The sequence below is a fragment of the Phyllostomus discolor genome, chromosome 3, assembly GCF_004126475.2.
Source record: "Phyllostomus discolor isolate MPI-MPIP mPhyDis1 chromosome 3, mPhyDis1.pri.v3, whole genome shotgun sequence".
Lineage (NCBI taxonomy): Eukaryota > Metazoa > Chordata > Mammalia > Chiroptera > Phyllostomidae > Phyllostomus > Phyllostomus discolor.
Window position 1 is genome coordinate 8,853,155 of NC_040905.2, and position 20,264 is coordinate 8,873,418.

At 42.5% G+C, this 20,264-nt stretch overlaps 1 protein-coding gene across 5 annotated transcripts in view; it reads left to right on the forward strand.

Moving 5' to 3' along the window:
• DAB2 (DAB adaptor protein 2) overlaps positions 1-20,264 on the forward strand; it is a 48,851-nt gene that overhangs the window by 10,806 nt on the left and 17,781 nt on the right. For all 5 annotated transcript variants that reach the window (XM_036020187.1, XM_028523561.2, XM_036020189.1 and 2 more), the window contains exons 2-5: positions 15,999-16,191; positions 17,110-17,249; positions 17,928-18,026; positions 19,954-20,085. In XM_036020187.1, coding sequence (XP_035876080.1) covers positions 16,101-16,191; positions 17,110-17,249; positions 17,928-18,026; positions 19,954-20,085 — 462 coding nt within the window. In that variant the 5' untranslated portion in view covers positions 15,999-16,100. The remainder of the gene's footprint in view (positions 1-15,998; positions 16,192-17,109; positions 17,250-17,927; positions 18,027-19,953; positions 20,086-20,264) is intronic.

Sequence of the window (20,264 nt, forward strand, 5' to 3'; positions counted from 1 at the left end):
TTCGTGATTTTACCTGCAGCCAAAGTCAGCCTGTAGATTGGCCTATATTTTAAAGGTTGCTGAAAAACCAGTCTGTCTCCGAAGAATTTAATTGTTAACATACAGAAAGCCGTGTGTCACTTTCATATCACTGTTCTGAGTGTGTAAGAGGAGACACGTGTCTCTCACTCTGCCACTGCTCTTCTTGGTCAGCGTTTGCTTGGTTCTGATCTTCCTAGTCTTTGAATAGTTACGTGGAAAAACATATATAACATATGAAGATGCTATATATTCTGCTTCAGGCAAGGAGCTATAATGACATGATTATTTTTTAAAAAGATGTTCCTTTGAGGTGCTCCTGTTTCAAAATATCATTTCACTTATATAAGTTTTTATAAAACTGATATCATGGGAATTCTATTTTTAGGATGCAATGGATATTAGAATGAAGGTTATGAGGCACCATGGCCTTTAACTTTTTTAAAGCCACCTTTAGGACCCATTGTTTATTGGAATTCTGAAGGTCACCCAGCCTCATAGCTTGGCAAGAATGGGATAACCTTGAATCTGACATTTGAGATTTTCAGACCTTAACCTTTCCATTAAAAGAGTTAGTTCCCAAAAGATTAGCCAAATATTTAAATGAAGGAAGTCAGGAGTGTGGAACCACTCAAAGTGACAAATTGCTGCAACTGTCGTACTACAAAGCTATCTGACTCTTTGATGCCATAGCTCTGTCCTGGGGTTTGTCACCACACCATTGCCTGAAACCTCCAAGTCTTCCCAGTACCATCTAGAGAAAATACAGTTGTGTGGAGCGCTCTGATCCAGTTTGACCTACCTTGCATCCTTGTCCCCTGGTATAACCCATCACACAGGGGTCCTGTGTTCTAGCCAAGCTGACATAAATATCCTTTAGGCGCTGCTATCAATCACTCTCTCCCAGTGTATTTTCTGGGTAATGCACATTGCACCTGTCAGAAGAACTAGCTTAGTTCTCTCTTTCGCATGTGTTATTCTGACACAGAGCAGTTAAGAGTTTACGTGTTAGACCCGTGTGGCATTCAGTGGGCTGGTGAACGACACTTGCGCTTCTGCTCTTGTCAAAGAGAGATGATAATACCTTCCCCGTCGGAATAAGTGAGAACGTCTTGGCAGTACACTTGGTCTATAATAAATGTTCCATAAATTTGAACCAATAAATTTAACTTTTAAAAATATAGTATTCCTTCTGTGTTTCTAAGAAATCTGTTTAAGCCGTTCCCAACCCTGCCCTCCCAATCTACTTTGCCCTCTTTTGAGCATTTATCACCTTCTGAAAGACTGTAGTTTGTGTATATGTTTCTCCTGCTAGAGAGTAGACTTTGTAAGAAAATAGATCTTTAGTTTTCTCACTGACACATCCCAAGCTCTAGATGAGTGTCTGGCACACGGCACATAGTAGGGATGTCGATTTATTGCAGGAACTAACTTGCTGTCTCGCTGCTCACTGGCACTCAGGGGCCAACTTTGTTTCCAGCCTCTAAGTCAATGGCTTTGAGCAGGGATCAATTACCAGCCCCCTGTGCTGTGAACAACAGCAACAAAAGGCTATCAATCTTTGCAGGTGTTGTAAATTTTCTAACAGCATTTTCTAACAGAGGAAAGTGCAGGGTAGCCAATGACTTTCTGTTTGCATTGGAACTCTGGCCAGGCAGTGTGCAATAGATGGCGCAGTCTTTAGTGTAAGGAAGGATGGTGTGTGTTTTTCCCCAAGGGATGGTCGCAGATGGAGGTGCCCATGTAGAATGGCATTTAACCTAGGGAACCTCAACACTGCAGGGAGTGCCCCTGAGAAAGAAACGACTCACATCCCACCTCCGATAATTAACTCGAAAAGTAGAGCTTTGCTCAGGTTAGAGGGACAAAGCAAACCTGTTAGTGGCGTTGCTCTCACATGAGCTTCCTTGGTGGAACAAATTATTTACATAAAGTACATTGCTGGTTAACAACGCATTCCAACGATCACCATATTCCCAACTTCAAATGCCACTGCCCCTGAAGGCATATGTCAAGTGTAGGAGGCCTTGATCATTACTTTTCTGAAGATGTGTCTTAACCTCCTTGCCTGCAATAGTGAGTCTTTTTAATCAAGTTTGGATCAGGAATGAGCAGTGGCTTTTGAAGAAGGCGTGTCTTTGCACAGGGCTACGGAGTTCAGCTAAGGAAACACATGATCGAGTTGCATTCTCTGATGCTAAAAATGCCCACATATGAAGACTAGAAAATAGTAGATGCTGCCGTGGAGTGAACCTGTCTAAAGCTTCAAGGACCAACTCAAGTTACTTTCATTTAATGACCATAATAGAGATCACATGTAGGGGCTACAAATGGAGCCCCTACTTAAATCACGTGTATCCATCCCACGTTTTCCTCAAGTATCTGTGTGTCCATTTCTTCGCAGGCACAGAATTTTTCCACAGGCCATTCATGGTTCAGAGAATGGACAAGATTACTCTGAAAGCTAATGAAACATCTTGTATAAATATTACTTTTTTTTTAATGAACCAAGGGAACTTCCTTTACAGTGAGTCACTGATGTTGACATTCCTGGGCAAACAGAATGCCTAGACAGAAGCCTTTTGGCTGTTCCATGGAAATGTGAGTATATCGTGATGGGCCAGGAGATCTCAGCTGAAGTCCAACCAAGTGGCAGATGGCACACAACCATTTCTACTGGTTCATCGGATGCTAGAACAGTAGACCCGAGAGAAACCCCCATGAATTGCCATTTTAAAAAGGCAATGAAACCCTTCAGGGGTGGTCCACATTCAACAAGCCTGGGAGAAGGAAGAACGCTCATTCATCAGCCTATTCTGGAATGACTACCCCATGGTAAAGCAGATCTTTGACCAGCCTCTTGCCCTAAAACCAAGCCTTGACCATGAAGTGATACTTGTGACTTTGAATGCTAGGGCAGGTATAAATGATACCTCCATGCAAAGGACAAGTACTCAACACAATTTCTAGCTAAAGCTCTGAGAAGTAGAAAACAGAATATAGTTCATGTGTTTTTAGTGTGATGATTAGACAATACAATAGTCTCACCATTGACTTAAATCAAACTCATTCATCATGGGAGGAGTGAGGGTCGCCCAGCATTTGATTCACTCTGAAACCATCTGCAGCTGTAGATGACTTTGAATGACACATTTTAAGAGACAAAGACATACATCCAATAAATATCTTGATAGTCTAGAAAACCAGAAAAACTAGGTTGTCCTAGTATGTACATGTATCATCTCAAATAAGTTAAGCCCTTTGGGAAGCAGCAGTTTCTTTGGCACCCTATGAACGGATGATTTGTTTTGTTGGTGCATTTATTATTACCTTTTAAAATATCTCAACTGACTTGTTTATCAGGCTAGTGGAATAGCATTTATAAGAAACAGCATATTGTGTAGAATATTATTTCATATTAATACAAAGTTGAGGGACTAATTACTTTTTATCTTGTAGAATAATATCTAGATTAAAAGTGAAAATAACTATGTTGGGTTTGAAAAAAAATAGCACTTTTATAGTTCCTCAAAGTCATAAGTTAATGCCATCTTAGGAGTTCTTTTTTATTTCTTTCTACAAAATAGTGAGGGGGGAAGAAATGAAATATTCAAGACCTGAGCATTTGAAAATGTTGTCTAATGACATAACAAGGACAACTTTCTTAGATGTCCTATTTTTAGGCAGTGGGTATAAGGTTTGCTTTTTCCCCTTGCTCAGCCCTGGAAAGATTTTAAAGTCAGAAGAGGTGACTTAAGAAAACAGCCCAGTGGAACATGTACTGGTATGTTAGGAAATCTTTAAAGTCACTCCTTAGATCCCAGAATAAACTTGTTGTAGAAATCTGTATGGATTAAGGCAATACCTCAGGTCTTTCCTTCTGTTCTTGGATTATTACAACCGAGAAAGCAGACCAGTGAGCTGTACCTTTATCTCCCAAGAACTCTTACCTTAGTTCTCTGAAACGTCACCACCTGTCTTCATTGTACTGGTAGAAGTCACTTAAATGACTTGCCAAAAGGGATTTGGAAATTGACTTCCTGAAAGTTTCTGTAGTTTAGTAACAACGTTTTAATGTGTAAGCTCACATAGGAGTGACATTTTCTTGAAAGCTCTGCTAGATAAGAGGGTCCCTGAATTACTCTCCCCAACTTGCTCATTGTGCTTCAGGATCCCTGAGACTGATGTCTATACCTGTTTGCAGAAGGGAGGATTGGTTCATGGTGATGACTTAAATGATTCCAACAGCTATAATTTTGATCATGTTAACTTGGATTTATATAAGAATTCATGCGACAAAACCTGTCTCACTAACTTACATTTTTTAAGTAAAAGTCTATATTAAGTAGTAGGGTTTTTTATTGTAATTGGAACTGCCTGTGCTTATTGATCTCTGTGGTGAATGAACTTCAATACATCAGGACACTTTATTGTTCAAGGTGGTGGTTTCAGTTGCACAGCAATTAAAATCCCAGATCTGTTTCATGTAGCGTGGATTAATGTCTGGCTGTTGAGAATGTTTTCATCCTTCAGTTTAAAAATGAATTTATTTACTCCCATGTAATTATTTGGTCCAATACTGCTTCCCAAAATGAGAGAACAATGACAGCACGTGAACCTTAGCTCCAGGATGCATGCATTTCTGTGACTTTGTCCATCCCATACTCACTCTGCAGCAACTGAGCAGAATAACTTCATGCACAATTTCAAAGCAGGTGGCCTAGCTACCTCAGGATCTTTTTTGGATCCTGTGTCTTAAATTTTTAAGAAAGCAGTAGTGTTAACACATCACATCAAGAAGCAAGAAAACAAGTGGGTGGACTCACCTTTCTGCCTTGTATGCCAGAACCTGAAATTACCCAGGGATTTCTGCTCTGTTGACCTGTCTAATTTGGTCAGCAATAAAGGAGTAAGCAAATGAGCCTATATTCTTAAATCATCTAGAAAAGATCCCCTCGCTTTTTAGATAGCATTCTGGAAACTTCCTAACCTTCAGCATGCTGGAGCACTGGTATTAGGACGGGGGAGGGTTGATTAGCAGGTTGCTGGTTCTCAGAAAACCTGAAATGTTTAATGGACTCCCATGACTCTTTTTGTTTTGTTGTTTTTGAGAGCAACTAAGTCTTTTCTAAAGGAGGTTAACTAAATTATGAAGAGTTGTCCTTAGAGTGATCACTGATACATATATCAAGTGCAGAAAGTGCTAGTGAACAGTAGTGGTTTAAAAAAATACATTCTCAATGGGGTTGAGTAGGGAGGGCCACCATTCTTTTCGGAGATGAAGCCTGAATGCCCGTTGGCATTGGACGTCTTGCCTGACTAGAACAGATCATATCAGCTGTGGGAACGTGAGCCAATGGTGGAACGTGAGCCAGTGGTGGAACGTGAGCCAATGGTGGAACGTGAGCCAGTGGTGGAACGTGAGCCAGTGGTGGAACGTGAGCCAATGGCAAGTGTCTCCAGGAAGGGAACTGCTAACCCTAAAGGGTAGACTGAACAGTAAAACAATGGGTGTATTCTACTGCAAAGGCTACCTAGAACCCAGAGACAATACCTTAGAATCAGATCACTTGAACTGGTCTTGTGTAGAGTCGAACATAACATTTTCATGGGTTTGGTCTATACACAGAAATGTAGCCAAAAAGAAGTTCCCCCTGTGTTTAGCCACTTGCTGCACACCCCTCGGTTTGACTACTCTGTGCTGATGTCACCGAGCAGCCGGGTTCTTCTTTCTCTAAACTCTTTGAAACACAGCATGTATCTGAATGGTGACTTGCGAACGGGTACAGAAATAGTCAAGCAATAGATTGGAGGATTATATAAATGTGAGACCCTTCCTGAAAGGAAAACCATACTGGGATTTAACATAATTCAGCCAGGCTGCTTAAGAACAAGCCGAATAGCAAGCTGTGCTTCTTGCACTGGTTTTTGGAAGAGGAAAATTTAAGATTACCCGCCTTCTTTTAAAGTGCCTCGATGTGGTTATATTACAAAATAATTATACTCGTGTTTATAGTTTCAATGTTCAAATGCAGATGCTTCTAAATAACATGCTTTTTAATTCTTTTAACATCACATAGATCTTCAAGATGACTATTGAATGGCATTTGCATAAGATGGAATGTAGTTAACAGTTAAGACTTATGTGCATAAGCATCGCAGGGGAAATCGGGGAGACGCAAGGGAATAAACTATTGTATCCTGACGTCCACGTGCTAGGTATACTCACATTGTACCGACTTCATTCAGGATTATTTCCTTTGGGAACGAGAAAGCACAAATTGATGTTGCGTGTTCTAAGGAAAAAACTCCTTAGACTCGTTTATATAACTTATTTATTGACTAGCTTGGAACTAGGTAGCAGATTTAGTTTTGGTAGAAGTATCTACCCTAACAGAAAGGATAGGCATGGAAACAATGAGATGTTTGCAGTCAATCTGGGTGAGTATAGATAGACACGAGGGAGGCACTGTTAAAACAGGGGTGAATAGTGTCAGTGTTCTGGCCTGGGAGTCTGTGGGTACGTTGTCACATAGCCCCTGTCACACAGCCCTGTCAGTGTGTGCACACATGCCACCCACCGACCACTGTACAGCGGCCTGCTCCAAGTGCCAAAGTGTCTCCTTGGCTGTGTGAGATGGGAACCCTGACATCTGAGCCCAGGTGTTAAGTCTAGATGTCTTACCTTCTACCCATTCTCCAGCCATGAGGAGTTTTCCTTCTCCTGTACCTCTCCACCCCGTGTTGGACCACTCAGTCCGCTGGCCATTTCCCAGAAGTGCTTTAGCTTGCTGTACACGCTTACCAGGTTGTCAGCTACCTTTGAGCCCAAAGCCCAAGGTATATGGGGAAGAGTAGCTTTTGGCAAGCCCCTCCCACCCCCCAAAACCCATATTATCCTTCTTCCCAGAGCAGTGGATTCCTAATAGCCTTTCCTCAGAATTCACGGGAATCACGCATGGCCTCTTCCACAGGTGACTGGACATCTCTCTAACAAAAAGAGGAGTGACTAGTGAACATGGACTTATATTATGACCCTGATTTCAAGGATGCAGTTTTTACCTTGCCAATCTCTCTTTTCCACATGAGAAGTACAAAAGAGACAGAAGCAGACAAGGAAGCAAATACTATATCCTTAATAGGATCAGGGACCCATAACCCCCAAATGCAGAGCTCTGGTGGATCTGGGGTGAAACATACTGCACACTAGACCTGAAGCCCCCCACCCCCATTCCCTCTTCTATGCCAAGTTATACCCACTTATTGCCATGCCCTGATCCCTTGAGATATGCAGAGCACATGTGCCGGAGGCTGGCTGAGTCCCGTCCAGACGGTCCCCAGTGTCAGGAGAACCACACCAGAACACAGCTTGCCCAATTCAACGCCAGCACTGTACAGCAAGGATGGAAACGTGATTTTTGAACCTCCGAAACTCCCATGTCACTTCCTTTAGTTGAAATGACTTAAAAGATAGAGAGTTGGATTTCAGCTTTTCTGTTCCATTTAGTCTGAACTAGAGGAAGTCACGCTTAAGAACGGGGATGGGACGGATGATTGGCTGGCGTGTTAAAGTTGGCGCTCTCTAATTTCAGTCAGGCCAATCACAAACCTTATGTGTCCACCTTCACAAAAATGCCACTTGGCCAAAAGACCTCAGGAATATTCCAACACTTCTTTGTTCTACAGAGTCTCAGTGAGTGTGAAGAGGGAGGCTAGCCTCAATCCCCTCTGCAGGTCTGTGTTCGAATCAGCATGTTCTTGTGTGCCTCACTTTCCCAGGAGGCTAGAGCAGACCCACACCATGAATCTGTACATTCTACCGTTTCTTACCCCAGGGAAGTGTTCAAAGTTGTCATTGTACTGAAACAATTGAGTAATACGATGACAAAGCTGGTAATCAACTTAATACTTCAGTTCAACCTGTGAACAATTTTTAGCCATTTCTAGTGAATTTGGTTGCATTGCCCAGTCTAGAGAATGGACTTTCATTTGGATTGCATTAAGCTCACTTTTAAAGCGAAAACTCTCCTAGCCACTCTTTAGGCCTGGTTGGAGATATTCTTAATAAAAACATTTTAAACACGAAATGGGTGGGGGTGGGTACCAAATTAGGAGAGGTCATGATGACTCAAGAACATTGAAAGTTGCCAACTCAAGAACTCAAACTTCCTATCATGCTTGAAAAAAAAACAATAACAAAAACATAAAAGGCCAAGCGCTGAATAGTAGAGAATGTCCTGAAATAAATTTGAGTTCTTTGATCTGCGAGTTGCGTCTCAAACCTAGCCAAATACTTTCTTCCCCGCAGCCAAATCAGCAGTAATGAGCCAGTTCGACTGAGTAGGACTCCAGCTACCTAGGCCAGAAAGGATCCAGCGACGATGTATAATTAGACCACATCAACCCTTTTTTCTGTGTTGGTTCAGAAAACATCTGTGAAATTCCATGTTCGAACTATTCTGCTAAGCAATTTTCTTGTTCTTTGCTTGGTATATCTAGGAAGTAGAAGTTCAGTCTGTATGCAATAGGCTTTGTATAACTTTCTTAAAATATAGTTGTTGTTGTTGTTGTTGTTTTAATAGGACAGTGGAGTCTCATGTTAAGATCTAGATTTCTCTTGGTACCAACACTATCCCCAGCCAGCTATGTAGCCATTAGACAAATATACCCTCTTTCTTGCCCTGAGCTTCCTGATCTTTATAGGGAAAGGGTGTGACCAAATTATTCCCTAAGTTTCTTCCAGCTCAATAGTCTAACCCACTTGCTATTTCTTTAAGGGCACACAGGATTACGAAAGTAGACCATTGGATCTCAAACTTGTCAGTACATTAGAATCAGTAGAAATCTTTAAAATATATTGATGCCTGCCTCCCTTCCCCAGAGATTCTGATTTAATCAATTTGGGCATGGCCCAGACAGTGACATTTTAAGGGGCCCCCCCAGTAAAATTTCCCCACGTGATGTGAGTTAGAAGTCTAAACTACTGGTAGCAACAATACAGGCTTAGGCTTGACTCAGGGTCCGTTAGAACAGACTTCTCTGGAAAGCTTGGAGAAGAGTTTGCTCCCAGAGTCCTGTTTCCATCAGAACCTGCCTCTCTAGGCTCAGAAGCCTGAGTCGGACAGGAGGTGACTCCGGCACTGGCAAACTCTCCCTTTCACCCAGGCCTCACTATTTAAAGCCCTGTGTCCCTGCATGTTTCTATTTACCAGCTGTTTACTTATTGGTTCCAGTTGTTCTGAAACCGTTTAAACACTTGCTGTGGGAAAGCAACGTTGGCCGCAGCCTAAGGCTACACAAACGTAGCACCTGTGCGACCCAGCTTTGCTGTGACCACAGCAACCCTCTGCTGAGCACCTTCTGAATGCCGGGCACCGGCTTCCCTACATGGGTTCTCACTGGCTTTTTGTAACAGCTCTGCCAAAGGTGAAGAAATAAATATTAGTCAGGTTGACTCCACCAGAGGGCTAAAAGGCGGTGAAGGTCTCACTTGGTTCCGAAGAGAAGGAAAAGCTCCTTGGTGCAGGGCTCTGTGTGCCCTCCAAGCCCTGCAGCATCCCTCCCGAGGGCGACACCCGGTGACACTTGCTGTCTGTAAATGCCTGACTTGTGTCTGCCTCCAGACTCCAACATGTTCTGCTCCTGGGGCCGGCACAGCTGTGTTAGCATTTACGAGAAAACCTTCCAAGGACTCCTTTTCGGTGAGCATCAGGACCGTCTCCTCTCCCCCGTGGAACGGGCTGCACAGACCTTTCTGTCTTCTCCACTTGGCCTTGGCAGACTAGAGTGAGCCTTCCTAACAGCATAGGAACTCGACAGTTAAGGGAGAGAGGTGTTGTTACATCAAGTTTTCAGAAACAGCCTGATGTCACTGCATCGTTGCTGGCAACCTGCTTATTCTTGAAAGGCTACTTTGAAGATAGGGGTGAAGGCCGTTGCTGCCCTCTGGACCCTGAGGACTGCCTCAGAGGTTAATATTTCACATGTCCTGGTGCAGGAGCTCGGCTGAGACAGACATAAAGTTCTAAAGGGCAAGGAAGCACATTCTCTGGCCAGGACAAAGTCCTGGACACTCTTGTTGAAGATGTGCGTGTGGCTTTGTTTGTGACTCCCCTTAACTCCCTTTCCTGGTTCCTGTTTATGTGGCTCTCCCTGCAAAGTTTACTGGTATCTTAAAGTCAATGGGATTATGGCTTTGAAAGCAGCTTATAAAACACAGGTTAAAATCAAACTTTTTAAAAAGATTTTATTTATTTATTTTTAGGGAGGGAAGGGAGGGAGATAGAGAGAGAGAGAAACATCAGTGTATGGTTGCTGGGGGTCATGGCTTGCAACCCAGGCACATGCCCTGACTGAGAATCGAACCTGCGACACTTTGGTTCTGAGCCCACACTCAATCCACTGAGCTACACCAGCCAGGGCAAACCTTTTTTTTTTTTTTTTTGTAAATAACAGTAGCAGCATATATACTAGAAAAAGGAACACAGGTCATGTTCCGTTTTGATCCCAGCCACTTATTAGCAACTGGTCTTGTGTCACCAAACCCACTTCGTTATTCACACCTAAGATAGAGACACACTCTGCTTCATGGAGCTGTCAGGAGAAATGTTTGCAGTGTTTGGTAGGCTAGGGTTTGTCTCATTTCCCTGAACATTAAAAAGAGATCCGCTACCAATTTTGGAATGGGTCTACCATTCAATAAGTTCTTAAGGCAAGTTACTCCTTTTACCAGCATCTTGAGACTGACCAAACAGTTTCTTCTCTGTTCTGTATAGTTAGAGTCAGCAGGTAGACTAGGAGGAAGGCGGCAAACTGGTGTCTGGATACAACTTTAGACCCCTGGAATTATTAATGTGTGCCATTGCTGATACCAACACACTCCTGCCGATGGAAAAGATAAGCAAGAATCAGAAGGTGCCAGCCAAGTTTGTCTCCGCACGAATTTGTCCTTATGCTGAGCACGCCAGAGCTCTAAACACTAGATGTCTTGCATGCACTTTAAAGGCTAAACAAACTGCAGCAGATTTTTTTTTTAATGCAAAGGACAGAGTTGTCTGAAGATGACTCACGCAGGCTTCTGGTTTACAGTTTTCATAGCCTTCTCAGAAAAGATGTTGCAAGCTCCAAAATCTCTCCGAGTCATCTGATTCTTAGGCCATGGAAGGGGGAAGTCCCCACATTCCTATAAGGGTGGTTTGTCGAGTCCGAAGTCCAAGTCAGATGTCTTTGCCCAAAAGGAAGCAAATCTTATGGACTTAGCAAAGTCTCATTTACAACCTTCTGTTCTACATTAGGCTTCAAGGAGTCAAGAATATATAATAACTTTAGATCCTCATTCAGTTCCAGATGTATTTTCTTATTTCTCTGCTCAAGATTCTGATGAAGGAAACAGCCTATCTATCCCTAGGAACTAGAATCAGCTAGGTTTAGAGGGGAAGCTGTTCATGTAACCCTTTGTACATGTCTTGAGCTTTAATTTGCAATTCCTACCTCAAGATAACGTTCATTGTGTGTGTCTCCCGATTACTGCTGTGCTCTTGGTCAGAAGGGGCCCTGGGACCCAACCCGATGAATGAGAAAGCTATAGGCTTCCTGGTTTTCCTACACCCACTTGTTCTCCCTTATAAAAAATCTTTTACCCTTCCTAGAGCTGTAAAACAGACCCAATAGCTTAATGCAATCAAGATTTTTTTTAAATCTATGCCTTAGAGGAAATGATTAGGGTACCTTTTGGCCCTAAGATCCCTTTTCCAGCCCAAATCCTTTTCAAAAATCAATTTATTATAAAACCTGCTAAAGGTTTTATGAAGCAATTGACAATCCTGTAGCACTGCGGGAAGAATTACATATTTGAATTTTAAATGTTGGACTTAAGTTGATTATTCTCAACAGAGAGACTTAAGTCTGGAAATAAGACTCCTGTGACCACATGCCAAATGGTAACCTGGGAGTTTGGGAAATCTGTCATGGGGGAATTGCTCTTGGAACTTTGGGAGAAAGGTGAATGTTTATCACTATGGCATATGTATGGCTGAATGTACACTTTTGCTAAAATCTTTCAAGAAATCTTTACTATTTCTTTAGAAAGGAGTTATCTTTGAGTCCTAGGGCCTTTAAGCAAAGTCTACTTTCTAGTCACTTCAGGGAATATAGATACATTCTAAATTGTATGGCCTACAAAGGAGACTTACCCTTGGTTACTGCAATACAACATGCACGACAACATACACACACACCTTTGCTTCAGGGAATCTATATTTTTAAAAAACACAACCTTTTCCCCCTAGTCTTTTCTGTCTTGCCCATTATAACAACTCATTCCCAGACAGTGAAAGGATGTATGAAAAGATACCCAAACACCTTTAAGACAATTCCAGTGTCATGAAAAGTTGTAATGAAAAGAGAAACTTTCCTTAAAACTGAAGTACCGTGGCACCGCTCACTTCAGAACCCTTCGGTCCTGGCCCCATCTGACAATATTAGGTTCAACACCTGGCCTCGAGTTGTGAGGTTGTTACGTCTTATATCACTTTTAGGGCTAAACCACACACTGCCATTCCCTCTACCAAGCCCCTCAATGTGTTTTGTGGCACATCTCAAAGTCCTTTAACATAGTCTCACTTTAGAACAAAATTTGCCAATAAAATGGGCTCAGTCGTTTCTTGTCAGAAACAATACACTGCAGGAAAGGACAATAGCAGGCTTCGAAGATGACCAACAAACTCTTACGGCCAGGTGACCTGACTTTTCACCTGGAGCTGGAAGGGAGGAGGGGAAAGCTTTGGGGGAAGGTCTTATCTGTGGGCCGCAGGGACAGTAAGGCAACTGGATGGGCAGGCTGTGAAGGGATAAGGGAGCTCGGAAAATGTGAAAGGTTAAGGGGTTCAAAGACAAACAGTGTTCTGAGAGAAAAGAAGAACTAGGGGTTGTTCTGCAAGAACGAAAGGAAAGGGAATTGAAGATAAAGAGGGGCAAAATATTTGAGTCTCACAAACAAAACAAAAAGTCTGTTATCTTTGTCCTAAATTCAAAGGGTGCCCCACCACAAGACTAAGCAGAAAAGCTTCCAAAGTGATTCTAAAATTTAGAAGAACTTCGTTATTTAAAAAGAAGTCCAGATCCTCCCGATTCAACGAGCACAAGACATGGACTAGAGCTTCAAGATTGTCATGGGAGCACAAAGGGGGGGGGGGCTCACAAAATGGTGTAAGTGTCTGATACATGCAGTCAGATACCCTCAAAAGGGTGAAAAGCAAAGTAATTGGATTTGGTCAGGAGACCCATCAGCAGTCGAAGTTGACCTTCTGAGACTAGAATTGAGATGAACATTCATTTGAGTGGAAAGGCATATGAAAAGGCATAGGGTAGGGGACCATCAATTTTAGATGTTTAATCATGAAGGGATCATGAGATGATGATTGGAGGACTATAGGGTCACGGGGAGTGTTTTCCGTATTGGAAATGGCCCACAGGGGAGAAGGCAAGGGCACAGGAGGAAGAATATCAATGTACAGCTCCCTAGATCAGAGCTCAGTCTCACCCCCTGGTGTTGCTAATGTGGGCAGTGTCCCCTGCATTGGAATAAATTCTCTGAGCTTAACAAAATGATTGTTGGCTTCCTGAAACTGGAAGAGTATGGATATGACTAGGGATTTATCATCTCACCAAGAAACAAGTTCTGGGAGCCACAGAAACCAAGCAAGGCATACAAATACAGGTGCTGTATTGGTTTCCTAAGGCTGCCGTAACAAATGACCAAAACCTGGATGTTTTAAAATCACAGAAATTTATTGTTTCACAGTCCTGGAGGCCAGAAACCCTATATCAGGAGGTCAGCAGGGTTTTTTGTTCGGGTGGCTGTGAGAGAGAAGCCATCATGTGCCTCTTTCCTTGTCTCCTGGTGGACACTGGCACTCCTTGGTATTCCTGATTTTTAGTGGCATCAATCCAATCTCTATCTCTGTCTTCCTATCACCTTCTCCTTTGAGTGTCTCTGTGTCTCAAATCCCCCTTTGCCTTTCTTTTAGAAGGACACCTGTTATAGGATGTAGGGTCTTTCCTAGACCCAGGATGATCCCAACTCAAGATCCTTAATTACAACTGCTGATACCTTTTTTACAATAGGGCCGCATGAAAAGGTTAGTGTGTTAGAACTGGACATATCCTCTGGGGGACACTGCAGGCATGTGACAGAACATCTCTGGCACTAGTCTGAGATTTCACAGATGTGGTTCATGAGTGTCACTCTTGGGGAACTCTGCCTTGGGGCCAGACAGCCTGGACTAGACCGGGTCGTACTGTTTGCATCTGTGTAGGTTAGAACTTCTATGCCTCGGCTTTCTCTCAGGAAAAGTATAATAACTCCATTATAATACTCAGGGTCACTGTAAATGTCTCGGAGTTAACACAGGTAAAAAGCTAACCATGCTTGGCCTCCAAAGAAGTCTTGGGTCAAGAGAGCTTGGAGTCCTCCACTATGTGAGACGTCCACCTGCAAAGAGACTGCTCTCTGCTGCCTACTAGTCAGGTGTCTTGGAGCAAAATGAACTACTGAGTCTCCAAATGAAACAATTCATATAACATGAAGCATACATAGATTTATGTATTTATCTACATATGTGTTCTTTAAGACTATTAAGACTATAAGAACTATGTAAAAACTCTTAGAGGGAGAGATTAAGTCCTGACCTTCAGGAAAATACATTGATATGCATGAAGAAAGTAAATGCAACTGAAGCTCAGGGGTGGATTTGGCCCTTGAATTAAAAAGGTCAAATACGTGGGTGCCATAGGCACAGAATTAAGAGGGCCTTTTTGGGGAAGAGGAGCCTAGGGGTGGTCTTACCAGGATTATAAAACCATGAGTGGGTTTTCTTTGCCTTTGGTTTTCAGTCCGTGTAGAAAGGTAACCTATCTCTAGTTCTCTCAGGAGCTGTGTAGAAACTTGGACTCATGGAGGTGAAAAAATCTATGGAAACATTAGTTCACTCCCATGTGTTTACAATGACTCTGCCTTTTCCTGTTTCACTGACTGCGATACATGGGGAAGCTTTATGACAGCACACACCACAACTGGTTTGAGGATGGTAATGCTAAAAAACAGCATAAAGGTATTCATACTCCATGAACTGGACAACAAACACCCCACAAATTTTTTTTCTCCCTGATACATGCAAGTCTTAAATGTCAAAAATGGATGTCTTCTAAAATATAGTATGTAGCCCTGGAGATCATATGCAGACTCATAATATTTTTTAAAAATTAATGTAAATAAGCCCTGGCTGGTGTGGCTCAGTGGACTGAGCACCAGCCTGTGAACCAAAGGGTCACCGGTTCAATTCCCAGTCAGGGCACATGCCTGGGTTGTGGGCCAGGCTTGCTGGTGCTGGGTGTATGAGAGACAACCACACATTGATGTTTCTCTCCTTTTCTTTCTCCCTCCCTCCCCCTCTGTCTGAAAATAATAAATAAAATTAAAAAGTTAATATAAATAAGATACGATTTACAACTCTATTCTTGACACAGCCCTTATAGTTCAAAGATTTTTTGAAGAACCTGGATTTACAATACCCAGTTTCCCATGCCAGTTGCCATTTTCTCAAGCTCAGCATTCAATGTATTTCTATTTTACTATGAAACCTTATTTTCCCACGTGTAACACACTTTGACTCCTGTCTTTCTCACTAGGCTTGTATGCCAAAGATCCAACACCAACAACTGAGCTAGATGATCATTAAATGTTAGCAGATACCAACTGATTAAAGAAAAATCTGGTAGACACCTTCTTTCTATTTTGGAAACTACAAAGGAAACACTCCCACCCACTCCCCTGCTTTCAACACGTGGTCTAATAGAGAAGAAAGAACAAAATGAGTCTGAAAACTGCACTGGCCAATCCCTAGTTGCAGGCCTCTTGCGGCCCAAAGTCTGGGTTTGCTGCTGCGTCATGATCTCATCACGCCCCTCAACTCTGCCTACAGGTGTCTGCAGTAGGTTATGCTCATTTGAGACTCCTCCGCCGGGGATCTGCGGGTGTCACTAAGTGTCCGCTGGTGCTGGAGTTTGCTGCCTGCCTTCTTGCCATGTCTAACGAAGTAGAAACGAGCACAACCAACGGTCAGCCTGACCAACAGGCCGCCCCCAAAGCGCTGTCCAAGAAGGAAAAAAGGAAAGGTACGAAGAAACAAATTCTCTTTTGGCCGGTAGAGGGAGCTAGCGGTGGTTACCTGAGAACAAATGAGAAGTTCAGAGTAAAGTGAGAGTGGGCGCGCCCTGGCCTTGCTTCAACCTCAGCCTAGTCTCAAGGGCCCCTGAACAGGAGAGCTGGAGGTTGGTTCACTCCACACGTAAGACACCCCTGGGAATCCTGTGACTGCCCTAACTTGCAACTAGGGATTATTATATGGTTATCTTTCAGTAACCTATTTATTACTTGGCGGTTTTTTAAAAATCGAAATCTTCATTTTGCTAGACTCTCTTTTTTGACCTGAAGTACCACTAAAAAGTGCCAGAGTTCTTGATCATGTACAGTTTGAGAATGTTCTGTGACTTGCTTGCCTTTTGCTCCTACACTTTCGCAATGGGAATGCAGCTGCACAGGCCTTTTAAGAGAAGCAGCAGAAGTTACAAAGAGGGGATAATTATCTTAAATGATTTTCCCATAAATTTCCCCATAATTCCCTCCTGCCTTATTTTGACAGTTCAAAATGTTAGTGAATTGTGTGGCGCCTTATTTTTCTTTCATTGAAAAACAAAAGCATTATCTCTTTATAAATTCTTTAAAAAATATGTTTAAAACTATAATGAATATCCCCACGTACCACCTCACATATTTCCATAAGTTTCCCATAATTCAGTCCATTTTGCATTTTCAAGAGTTTATTTTCTTCCTACCCCAACATCATACACAGCGTAGCATTACAGAGCATGATTCCACTCAAAGGAAGTGAGGATAAGGGTAGAATATCACACACTTACTCAATCATAGTATAATCAAGATTTATATTACTCTGATTTGGAGAATCTGAAACATAGTTGATTATACAGGGGGTCAACCTTGAAATACTTTTATAAACTTTATCCTTTTCTCAGGCTCAGAAAAGACAGATGAGTATCTTTTGGCCAGATTCAGAGGCGACGGTGTCAAATACAAGGCCAAGCTGATTGGCATCGATGACGTGCCCGATGCAAGGGGAGATAAAATGAGCCAAGATTCTATGATGAAACTCAAGGTAAGAGAGGGAAAGCATGCTCTGTCTCTGTCGTCAGCCGGTATCCAACAGAGGGAATTATGTCAGAAGTTTACCTGTATCGGTGTCTCAGTTATTTGAAAGAAAAATAAACATGTCCAATCACATCATTGACCCAAGGGCACCTCATGCTCTGAGGAGCCGTGAGCTCGTTTGCATATGTTGAGTGTGGTTCTAGGACAACAGGATTCTACATGCCTTTCCCTTCAGGCAGGTCAGATTTGCAACCCTGCAAGTATTCAGGGAAAAATCAGGACTCTCCTTGGAAACCGGTGTTCTTCCCTGTTAGTCCGTTTGGTTTTCTGAAGTTTCAGAGTCTAGTACTGCCACCGTGTGAAACTAATTAAATGATACTCGTTAAAGAAGACAAGGCCTAAAAGAAACATCGTTAAAGATCTTCTAGCCCAGTCTCCTTGTCCTTACCAATAGCTTTCTGAGGTAAAGGGAATTAGAAGGACTCGCCCGAGTTCGCAGAGCTGACCAGGGATGCCCTGGCTCCATGTATCTTCGATTCCATCCTGCTGCCTCTCACGGAGGGGGCCCAAGCCTTTCAGAGACGGGAAACTAAGCCAAAAACAAGGCTGCCCTTTAAATGTTTAGTATGAGAAGCATTTTAGGGTACTCTTAACTATGTTTTCCGTGTTTTTCCAACCTCATCAGGGCATGGCGGCAGCTGGTCGGTCTCAGGGACAACACAAGCAAAGGATCTGGGTCAACATTTCCCTCTCTGGCATAAAAATAATTGATGAGAAAACTGGGGTAAGAAGTCACTTTCACTGATACTTTCTGACACTGGAGTTTGACAAATAATTTACAACTAAGTTTTAGCTTCCTTTTTCTCTTCCTGTAGAAACAAATTCTGTAGGGAAAAAAATAGTATATATTACTTCTCCAGAGGTAAAGGCAGATCACAGGGTAGGAGATGAGGAGTCAAGACACTTTGTTTTGAAATGTATTTCCTCTAATAGATGGGAACTGCAGGTCTATGAACACAGGTATGCTATAAATACCACTTGGATATTTTTTATTTATTTGGACCCTGAGTTTTAGAGAAGGAAAATAGGGAAAAAAATTTTGAAGCAAAAAATGTGGCAAAATATTTAATAACATAAATAACATATTTCACCAATGTAAATGTAAACAGAACTCAACAGCAGCATTAGCAACCATTATTCCTGCCAAATTTGGGAGAGGAAATGTGCATCTTATAATCCAAAAAATATGGTAATTCTAACCTCCGGTTTGTGATGCTATCGTAGGTGTATGCATGGGTCTCATTTTAATATACAAGGGTGTGCAAAAGTAGGTTTACAGTTGTATTTAATTAATAATAAATAATACATAGTGATATAAGAATCAGCTCCGTGTTTCACATACTCACCACTGTGAACCTACTTTTGTCCACGCTGTATTGAACATATGCAAACTTGTTGGCTAACCTAATGCTAGAATGTTACCTGTAATACAGATCCCTGTTTTTCCTTCTTTCTTTTTCTTTCCTCCTCACCCCACAGAAGTAACTTTGATCATTTGCTGTTGTTGTTGCTGTTTTTCTATCACGTATGAATAAATGTGTTTGCTGGGTTTTGAGCCTTATCAACAAGCGATCATATTTTAAGTCTCCCAGGACTTCCTTTTTGCCTCTATTCATGATTCATCTGCTTCAAATGTGTGTAGCTTATTGTCATTGCTGTAATACAATACTCCCTTGTATCAGGGTGCTGTGGGGGGACCTCCAGTCGCTCTCTATTCCTTCCTAAAGACGCCCTCTACCTAATATGCAAAATCCATCCACCAAAACAGGGTTCCATGTGCACTAGAGCCCTGAGAAGCGCTCACTCACCTGCTGGTCCGCCTGCACTGCTACTGCCGTTCTACCTCATCCCTGATGTCTTACCTTCCCAAGCCCATCAGAGAATGGTGGCAGGTTTCCCTCACAAGCATTCCCTCATTCCCAACCCTCCTACAATAGCCAGGATAAACTTCCCAGTGGCCTTAGGAGTTTGGAAACAAAAGCAAAGACACATTCTGACTACCTACAAATATTGCTGAAGGGTTGAGCCCCGCTGTTCACTTGGAAGGACCAAGAGAAAGGGGGAGGGGAGTAGAGGGAGGGTAATACTAACCCCATCACAGATAGCTCTGGATATGTAAGTGGGGTTAAGAAACACTTGAAGACAGCATCTGGCAACTTCCGGAATATACGTGGGATAATTGTTCTAATGACACTTCAGTAATTGCTCTCTGGCCGCTCTGAGCCATTGTCAAAGGAACCGTGTGAACACTTCTCCAGCTTAGTTATGCTGTTCCCTTGAGTTTGCCTTTGAGCTGGGAGAGTGTGCTTGCTTGGAATAGGTCATACATCCCATCTTCACCTTAGAAATTCTTGGTCTCCCAATCCTCCGTCCTGCCTTCTATGTGACATCACGTCTTTGGTGGAGAGAGATGCAAGTATCATTTTTTCAAGAAGGGGCATTTCCCCCCCTTTTGTTTGCTATTCTTTGTTCCTTTTGGGCCCCTCCCTAATCAGGATAAATAGAGCTCTAGCCTTCAACCAGAGGAAAAAATGGTTTTTACCATTTTTTCAAATGTTTTAGCTTTTTCATTTATCTGATGCTTAGTTGTGCCAGCCTACAAATAGATTCCAGTTTTCCCAGGCAATCCCCTTTTCTGGTTCCTTTTGCAGGTGATTGAGCATGAGCATCCAGTAAATAAGATTTCTTTCATTGCCCGTGACGTGACAGACAACCGGGCATTTGGTTACGTGTGTGGAGCGGAAGGCCAGCATCAGTTTTTCGCCATAAAAACAGGACAACAGGTGAGCACGACGCTTTGAGGTTTACCTGGATGGGGAACTTGTCCTCAGTGGAGTGCAGAGGTGTCTGTCAGTCAGCTAGAGAGCTTTCTAGAAACAACTGGAGATAAGAGGAAGAAGAAACAATGACTCAAAGGAAGACTGTCTTCACTGGTCTAAGGAATCTTTTTTAAACTTTGCTG